Genomic DNA, 8,594 nt, shown 5'->3' with positions numbered 1-8,594 from the left:
CTGGTGAGAATAGAATGATGCTGTCGGCCTCTGCTTTGGCTGTTTGGATGCTGCGTTTCTATTTCTGGCAAGTGATGATGGTTTGCCTTATATGGCGGGCCTTCATCACCTGACAGATGCCAGCTGCAGGCGCCCAGCCCCATGCTGGTGGCTGGGAGGCAGGGCTGGGGGCGGGGCCGGGACCATCCCGCAGCCGGATCTGCGGAGCAGGAGCCCTGCTCCTGAGGGCTGTTCGCAGAGGCTCCTCTGAGCAAACACTACCCCCCCCCCCCCCAATAAACTACACCTCAGGCAGGAACGGTCCGTCCACCTCTCCTCCCGCCACTCCCCTCGCTGAGGAGAACCCCGCGGCCAGTTGGAGGGGCCCCTCCTGCAACTTCCCTCTCCCGGGCGACGCCAGTGGGATCGTTTGCACCGTCACATCCTGGCAGTGGCAGCTTTCAACAACGGTAGATTTTAGCACTTTAATCGTTTCCTTGCTTTTTGTGCATAGTATTCCATCACGTGGATGTTCTGTGATTCTCAGCAGTGATCCACTATTCCCAGAAACCCCGCGATGCCCTGGAGGCATGGCCACCAAGCCCTGTGGAGCAACAAGGCTAAATGGGGAGCCAGGTTATGTGGGTACCTTCGTTCATCGCTCTCCCGAGATGAGCTCTTCCAGGGGGGCTCCTGCATTAGAAGGAGCCGCGAGGGAGCCCGCAGAGCCATGCTCGGGGGCAGGCCCAGGGCATGGTCATCCGGGGCCCCTCCCGCTGTCCTGTGAAGGGAGGCCAGCGCGGCCCAGCGGGGCAGGAAGAAGTGGAGGCGCGGACCGGGGCAGCCCTGCCTCCCGCGCAGCTGGGCCGGCTCCGGCCGTGATTCTCCAGAGGAGGCTGCTCCACCTGGGTGAGGCCTCGGTGCCACAGGGCATTGTCCCCTCCGGCTCCAGTCTCCCTTACTGATGAGGACGGTCGGTCGTGAGAGAGCGGTGGGCATATGTGGAACGCTTCCCCTGCGCCAGGCACCAGCAGCCCTTTACAACGACAGGTAATGAATGAATGAATTAAGTGAACTCTGCGGTCCCAGCGCCCTGCAGAAGAGGTGACTGGGGGCGTTGGGATCGCAGAGTTGCTTACCTCCCCGCCACGCCGCTCCTTCCCCCCCTTCCGCGGGGCGCGCTGCGGCACCCGCTCGGAGCTCCAAGGCCTTTGCCTTCGGGCATGGGGGGTGCGGGGAGGAGGAGGTGCGCGCCGCGGCCTCGGGCCAGGAAGCGGTGCGGAGCGGTGACCGCCTCCGTCCCCGCCCGCCCGGCCTGCGGGAGGGGCCGGCGGCGCGCGGAGCGGATCCCGGAACGACCGGCGCTAGGACCCGCGGGGCCTCCGGGCCGCAGTCCCCGGGCCCCCACCCCAGCCCACCTCACCCCGCCCAAAATGAGGAAACGGAGCAACTTGCTCCAAGTTGTGCGGCCAGGGCGGCCTCGGGGTGCGCAGCCGGGGCGCCCGGGCCTGCCGGGGGGCGGGGGCGGGGCGCGGCCCGGAGACGCCCTCTGAGCAGGTGAGCCGGCGCCGGCGGCGGGGCGCGGGGTGAGGCCCCGGTGCGGAGGAGGCCCCCGGGGGACCGGGCGTGCACCCGGGGGCCGGCGTGCGCACTCGTGTGCGCGTCCGGGGCGCGGCGGGTCGGGCAGGGGCGGCGGTGGTTAGGGGCGGCGGGGCGGGTGGAGGGTGTTTTCCGGGGGGCAGGGGTGCGCGGCTGTGAGCCCCCGGTGTGTGTGCCCCCGGTGTGTGCATCCGCGCGTCCACGTGGAGGGAGGTGCGCGGGTGGCTGAGATGCGTGTGCACGGCCTTGCGCGCGGCTCTGTCCGGGTGGCCCAGCGTATGGCGCCCAGGTGTTCCTGTGTGTGTGTGTGTGTGTGTGTGTGTGTGTGTGTGAGGGTGGAGGGTGGGTGGGGGGAGGGAGACACAGATACGTTTCCAGATGTCTGAGCTCCTGTGTGCGTGTGTGTATACATTTGTAGATGCGTGTGTACACCTGTCTTAGGGGGGACGTGCCCTTGCTTGCATACCTGCGGGTCTGTGGTTACCTGTGTCCACGCCTGGTGTGTGTTTCTCTGTGTGCTTGTGTGTGCATGGATCCGTATGTGTGTGAGTCCATGGAGGGCTGGGTATTTGTGGGGTTGCACACTGGAGAAGCAGAGACTCACCCTGGAACCCGCCCCGCGGGCCCAGCCACCTGCGGTGGGGTCGCTGGGGGAGGTAGGGGCAGTGAGGGCGTTGGGATGGGGTGGGGGGATTAGAGAGGTTCAGCGGGCCAGGCCGATGAGCTCAGCAGGGCTGCGCTGCCCCATATAGGGTCAGAGTTTCTTGGCAATGACCTTGAATCGTTCCATATTTCCCTGCCCTGCTCTTCCAGAAAAGAGGAAGAAACAGGCGCGATGAGGTGGCACCGAGCTCCCCGGGCGCTGTGTGGGCTGCGGGGGCCTGAACCAGGCGTGCCCCTCCTCCCGGCCTGTGGCCACTTTGCTCTGTGCCCATGTTGGGCCTCAGTTTCCTTTCTGGAACAATGGTAGGGCCAGGCGTCCCTATCTCCTCACTGATGTGTAAGGGCTTTGACTCGGCTGAGGAAGGCCCCTCGGCAAAGACCACCTTCCCGAGGGGCTGGGAGAACCGTGTTTATAACGCCCCCCCCCCCATGCCTCTGGCTGTGCCTCCCCTGGCCTGGCTGGCAGTGCAGTGATGGCCCCCGAGCCCCCGCCCGGCTTGAATCTGCTCTCCAGTGGTCTTTGCCCCCCTCCAGGTGAGCCCTGGCTTTCTCCAGGCCTGGCCCTCCGGCCCCTCTCAGCCAGGATGCCCACAGTGAGTACCCACACCCTGGATGCCCGTGGCCCTGGCCCTGGCTCAGCTCAGTCCAGGCCCTCAGGCCCTCAGCTTCAGGGGAGGGCGGATGACTCTGACCCACGCCCCCTTTGGCGGATGTCTTCCGGGTTTGCTGCCTTTTGGTGATGCATCGCCTTCACCTTCCTGACCTGTCCTGGGTGCCCTCTGTTTGTGAGGGATGCGTCTCTGCTGGCTGCTCCCTTGTCTTATCTCCTCTTCTCCCTCACTCTCCTGTCTCAGTCCAATCTTCCTCTCCCTGGGGCATCCCCTTCGTGTCACCTTTGACCCCTTCCCTCTGCCTCCCACCCAGAGGCGCTGGGCCCCAGGCACCCAGTGCATCACCAGGTGTGAGCACACGCGCCCGAAGCCTGGAGAGCTGGCCTTCCACAAGGGCGACATGGTCACCATCCTGGAGGCCTGTGAGGTGAGCTGCGGCCAGAGGGCCTGGGGGTGGGACTCAGTCAGGAACCACCGCCCCCTCCTGCCCCCAGACCGACCCCCGTCTCCCTCCCTGGCAGAGCAAGAGCTGGTACCGAGCCAAGCACCACGCCAGCGGGCAGGAGGGGCTGCTGGCGGCGGGCGCGCTGCGGGAGCGGGAGGCCCTCTCGGCGGACCCCAAGCTCAGCCTCATGCCGTGAGTGGAGTGGCGGGGCTGGCCCAGGCGTGAGCGATCGGAGGCCCGGCCGGCCCGGCCCAACCGCCCTCCCGCCGCCGCAGGTGGTTCCACGGGAAGATCTCGGGCCAGGAGGCCGTGCAGCTGCTGCAGCCGCCGGAGGACGGGCTGTTCCTGGTGCGCGAGTCGGTGCGGCACCCCGGGGACTACGTGCTGTGCGTGAGCTTCCGCCGCGAAGTCATCCACTACCGCGTGCTGCACCGCGACGGCCACCTGACCATAGACGAGGCCTCCTGCTTTTGCAACCTCATGGATATGGTGGAGGTACAGCTCCGGCCGGAGTCCCGTGTTCCCCAGGCCCTGCCCATCCCCCAGCGGATGGACATGGGGACCCCCAGAGCCACATGCTCCCCAATGCAAGAAGGAGCCGGTCCCCTGGACCACCCACCACAGAGGTGGTCCGAGCTCTCTGGGTTCCACTTCCAGGCACTGGGCGGCTCCTTTGGGGACCTCCACGTTGACACCAATCTAGAGATGCCCCTGCCATCCTCCCCTTACCCGCCCCCCCTCCCAGTTTGCATCTTTCCTGTCCCCATGGAAACCAGCCCAACACAACGTGTGGGAACCAAACCCCTCTCCTCATGAGCTCATGCCCACCCTGTCCAGAGCCCACCCGGAAGGGAACAGGATGAGGGACGCCCCGCACCCTGGGGTCGGACTCACCGCCACCTCTGCCCCTCCCCGCCCTGCAGCATTACAGCAAGGACCAGGGGGCCATCTGCACGAAACTGGTGAAGCCCAAGCGGAAGCAGGGGGCTAAGTCGGCGGAGGAAGAGCTGGCCAAGGGTAGGGGCCCGCACCCTCTCTGCCGTGTTCGCTGCCTGAGATGGAGTGGGTTCCACCTCTGCTGCTTCTCCCACGTCCCCGTCCTCTGCCCCGTCACCCGAGCCAGAAACATGGCCCAGACCTCCACCCACCCACCCTCCACATGCCCTTCATGCCCCCTCCTGGCCTCTCAGGCCACCTCCTCCCCTCAGACCACCTCCTCCCAGGGGGGCAGTCCCCCTGCTTCCTGACCCGGCCCCTCTGGTCCCAAAGGCAGTTTTCACCCTGCAAGCCCACCCACATCGCTCCCTGCTGAAAGGCGGGGCCCTGCGGCTCCACCGCCTTCCAGAACCTTCCCTTGTGGCTGAGCCTTCTTTCCTGCTTCTTCTGTGGGCCCCTCCTCCATTCACCGGTCCTCTGTGACTCATTTCCTCTCATGCCTCCGTGCTGTTGTGCATTCGGTTCCCTTCGGCTGGAATGCTTTTCCAGCTTCTGTGTAGTGAAATCATCAATCCTCAAGTCCCAAGGCAAAAGCCCCCTACTCTAGCCACCCTCTACAGTTTGTGGAACCTCTCGGCCATGATGTCTCCCTGGAAGCATGCATTTCTCCTGGGGAAGTCTGGACATCTCGGGGATGGCGCCCGGGGGTGGGGGGAGGCTGGTGTGGAGGGCAGGGGCCTGCGTTAGAGGAGAGAGAACCCTGGCCTGCCGAGACAAGACAAGCGGTCAGGGAGGCCAAGCACAGCTTATGACTCGGAGCACAGGAATCTTTCCGAGGTTCCAGAAGCTTTACTGTTCTCCACGCCAATTGTATTTTGCTCAGTGTGTGTCCTTGGGAGGCCAGAGGTAAAGGACTGTAAAGGGAGGAGTATTTAAAGGGACACTGCCTCCAGGTAGAAGAGACGGGCGCCCAGAAGGGTAGGCTCTGTTGCCTTTGACCACATACCTGGTATCAGGAGCGGGCTGTGTCAGCCATGCCCTTTGGACCATGACTGGGAATAGCCGCCACCCAAACGGGAGACACCACCCAGCACCCAGCTGTGGGAGACACCCTCTGGTCTCCAGGTGGCGCCCCTGCTGGGAGGGGCCGGGAAGCCTGTCACCTCTCTGACAGGCCTTTGCCCCACAGCTGGCTGGCTACTGGACCTGCAGTATTTGACCCTGGGAGCGCAAATCGGAGAGGGGGAGTTTGGAGGTGAGTAGGGGCGTGGCCTGGTGAGCTGGAGGAAGATGGGGGCTTCAAGTTTTTGGGGTCACAGAGATGAATTCACATCCATGTTTAATACCTACTCACTCCGCAGCTGAAGGCAAACCACTCCCGAGTCTCGGCTTCCCCCTCTGTGAAAGGGGTTGACAACAGTTGTTGGGAGGAGTAAATAAGCTCAGGCAGACAGCCCGTGACTGCGAACCCCTCACACCCGCAGCCTCCTGCACATGCTGGTCCTGTGCTTGGAAAGCCATTCCCTGAAATGATGATTCTGGAAGGCTCCAGGGCAGGGGTTCTCAGCCTTTCTAATTCAGTTCCTCATGTTGTGGTGACCCCCAACCATAAAGTTAATTTCGTTGCTACTTCATAACTGTAATTTTGCTGCTGTTAATGAATCCTAATGTAAATGTCTGTGTTTTCCGATGGTCTTAGGCTCTACAGCGACCCAGAGGTCGCGACCCACAGGTTGAGAACCGCTGTTGTAGAGCCTAGACCATCGGAAAACACAGATATTTACATTAGGATTCATTAACAGCAGCAAAATTACAGTTAGGAAGTAGCAACGAAAATCTGCACAACATAAGGAACTGTATTAAAGGGTCACGGCATTAGGAAGGTTGAGAACCACTGCTCTAGAGCTTAGACCAGGGGCCTATGGACTTCTCTCTAAAGGGCCGGAGGGCAAATGTTTTTGGCTTTGCAGGCCAGACATCTGTCACATCTGCTCAGCTCTGCATTTGTAGCAGGAAAGCAGCCCCAGGTGATAGGTAAACCAACAGGAGTGGCTGTGTGCCAATAAAACTTTATTTACAGACACTGAATTTCCCCCCTCTAATTTTCATGTGTCATAGAATAACATTTTTTTGATTTTTTGAACTATTTAATAATATAAAAACAAATAAGAATATAAAAACCATTCTGAGCTCATGGGCCTTGCAAAAGCACAGGATGGAACTGGATTTGGCCCTAGGGACAGAGTTTGCAGCCCCCTAAATCCTCTTTGGTCAGGGGTTTGGGGGTTTGGAGGGTTTCCGGGCCCAGGACCTGCGGCCGTGCTGGTGCACATGGGGTCAGTGTGATGGGTATGTCCCTCTGTCTGTCCACCCCACCCCGCAGCCGTCCTGCAGGGCGAGTACCTGGGCCAGAAGGTGGCCGTGAAGAACATCAAGTGCGATGTGACAGCCCAGGCCTTCCTGGACGAGACAGCCGTCATGACGTGAGTCCCCGGTGGGGCTTGGGCGCCCTGGGGGTGGGGGTTCTAGCCGCGCCTTCACCCCCTCCTCTGTCGCCCACAGGAAGATGCAGCACAAGAACCTGGTGCGTCTGCTGGGCGTGATCCTGCACCAGGGCCTCTACATCGTCATGGAGCACGTGAGCAAAGTACGGCGGGCTGAGAGGCGGGTGGGGGTGCAGGTGGGGCTTGGAGAGGCAGCCAAGAAGCCTCGAACCCGAGCCCCATGTCTTCCTCCCTCCCCCCCGCCCCAGGGCAACCTGGTGAACTTCCTCCGGACGCGGGGCCGGGCCCTCGTGAACACGCCGCAGCTCCTGCAGTTTTCCCTGTGAGTGGGCCCCGGTGGGCGGGAGAGGGGCTCCCCGAGGTCAAGGAGAAACGCAGGAAGGAGCCCGGCCTGGGGAGGTCAGAGACTCCCCTCCCCTCCCAGGCACGTGGCCGAGGGCATGGAGTACCTGGAGAGCAAGAAGCTGGTGCATCGAGACCTGGCCGCCCGCAACATCCTCATCTCGGAGGACCTGGTGGCCAAGGTCAGCGACTTCGGCCTGGCCAAGGCCGAGCGGAAGGGGCTGGACGCCAGCCGCCTGCCCGTCAAGTGGACAGCGCCTGAGGCGCTCAAACACGGGGTGAGCGCCCCTCTGTCCCCGGGGACCTGGGAGCCCCAGCTCCACAGCGGGACCCTGGGCCGGTGCCTTGGCCCCCCTGAGCCTCCCAGGGGAATGACGTGCCTCCCCAGCGAGTCCTTGGCCCATCGTCGTCCTTTTTAGTTTCCATCTGGTCTGTCTTGTGTGTGACCCTGTCTGGGCCCGTCTCCTGTTTCTGGGCTCAGTGCGGAGGGCAAAGAGAACCAGCCTCCTCCCTGCTCTACACCTGGCCTGCCCATGGGCAAAGGGGCCAGGACTCAGGGAATGGGGTCTGTTGGGAAGAGACCGGAGAGGGCAGGTCAACCCAGGGGGACTTCCTGGGAGAATCAGGGACTGGAGCCGAAACCTTGAAGGGTCCTCCTCACCCTGGTCTTGGGCCCCACAGAAATTCTCCAGCAAGTCCGACGTCTGGAGTTTCGGGGTGCTGCTCTGGGAGGTCTTCTCATACGGCCGGGCTCCGTACCCCAAGATGGTGAGCTGGCCTGGGTGGGGGAGGCACTGGGCTCCACGCGGGGCCGGGGCCACAGCCCCGAGCCCCAGCCCACACGGCTGTGCCCTCTGCCCACAGTCGCTGAAGGAGGTGACGGAGGCCGTGGAGAAGGGGTACCGCATGGAGCCCCCGGAGGGCTGCCCAGGCCCTGTCCACACCCTCATGAGCAGCTGCTGGGAGGCGGAGCCTGCCCGCCGGCCAACCTTCCGAAAACTGGCCGAGAAGCTGGCCCGGGAGCTGCGCAGCGCGGGCGCCACTGGCCCCGGCGAAGGACAGGACCCCGATGGCTCCGCCCTGCCCCGCAGCCAGGAGCCTTGACCCTGCCTGGTGGGCCGTGGCCCCCGAGGACAGACAGTGGGGCCTCCGGGTGGGGACACAGCCGGGCCTAAGGAGGCTTGGGCCCGCAAGCTGCCCGCCTGGCTCACAGCGCAGAAGCAGGCCTTTGTGGGGGCTTGGGCAGCCCCTGGCTACCACAGACCCACGGAGGAGGATTGGTGCCTCGATAAAGACTGGTTCTAAGAACTGGGGGCCTCTGAGTCTCTCTCTGCGACCCCCAGCGTCGTCTTGGCCCGGGGGGTCCACACTGCCCCCATCACTCAGCTCGGGACAATCAACCTGCCAGTCGTCTGCCCACTGAGGGGTCTGCCCAGCCATGACCCACTGGCAGCCGCTGGGGACACAGACCCCTGGGGAGATGGACCGGGAGACTCTCCAGGCCAGAGATGACAG

General features: G+C 63.5%; 1 protein-coding gene across 3 annotated transcripts; it reads left to right on the top strand.

Annotated features, from left to right (window-relative positions):
• Positions 1 to 7: 7 nt before the first annotated feature.
• MATK (megakaryocyte-associated tyrosine kinase) lies at positions 8 to 8,594 on the top strand. Of its 3 annotated transcripts, none has more exons than XM_084883611.1 (13): positions 8 to 1,029; positions 2,776 to 2,834; positions 3,166 to 3,279; positions 3,374 to 3,489; positions 3,573 to 3,792; positions 4,221 to 4,314; positions 5,423 to 5,488; positions 6,617 to 6,716; positions 6,796 to 6,880; positions 6,986 to 7,059; positions 7,162 to 7,357; positions 7,761 to 7,847; positions 7,944 to 8,591. In XM_084883611.1, the coding sequence occupies exons 2-13, from the start codon at positions 2,826 to 2,828 to the stop codon at positions 8,181 to 8,183; spliced, it is 1,401 nt and encodes a 466-aa protein (XP_084739737.1). In that variant the 5' UTR covers positions 8 to 1,029; positions 2,776 to 2,825; the 3' UTR covers positions 8,184 to 8,591. The 3 variants fall into 3 exon arrangements, with proteins under 3 accessions (XP_084739737.1, XP_084739736.1, XP_084739738.1); XM_084883610.1 differs by lacking the exon at positions 8 to 1,029 and adding an exon at positions 1,056 to 1,536 and having other exon boundaries at positions 7,916 to 8,593; XM_084883612.1 differs by lacking the exon at positions 8 to 1,029 and adding an exon at positions 1,057 to 1,464 and having other exon boundaries at positions 2,797 to 2,834; positions 7,944 to 8,594.

This window comes from Pipistrellus hanaki (assembly GCF_964339955.1).
Source record: "Pipistrellus hanaki genome assembly, chromosome: 5".
NCBI classification, from domain to species: domain Eukaryota; kingdom Metazoa; phylum Chordata; class Mammalia; order Chiroptera; family Vespertilionidae; genus Pipistrellus; species Pipistrellus hanaki.
This window is presented reverse-complemented; position numbering and strand designations above follow the sequence as displayed.

What these genes read in the sequence shown, in the direction of transcription:
- MATK (XM_084883612.1), top strand. Translation starts at nt 1,203, where the DNA reads ATGGGGGGTGCGGGGAGGAGGAGGTGCGCGCCGCGGCCTCGGGCCAGG. An exon ending in CCCAAGCTCAGCCTCATGCC is followed by an intron (nt 3,490 to 3,572) that starts GTGAGTGGAGTG and finishes CCGCCGCCGCAG; the next exon opens with GTGGTTCCACGGGAAGATCT. An exon ending in CTGAGGCGCTCAAACACGGG is followed by an intron (nt 7,358 to 7,760) that starts GTGAGCGCCCCT and finishes TGGGCCCCACAG; the next exon opens with AAATTCTCCAGCAAGTCCGA.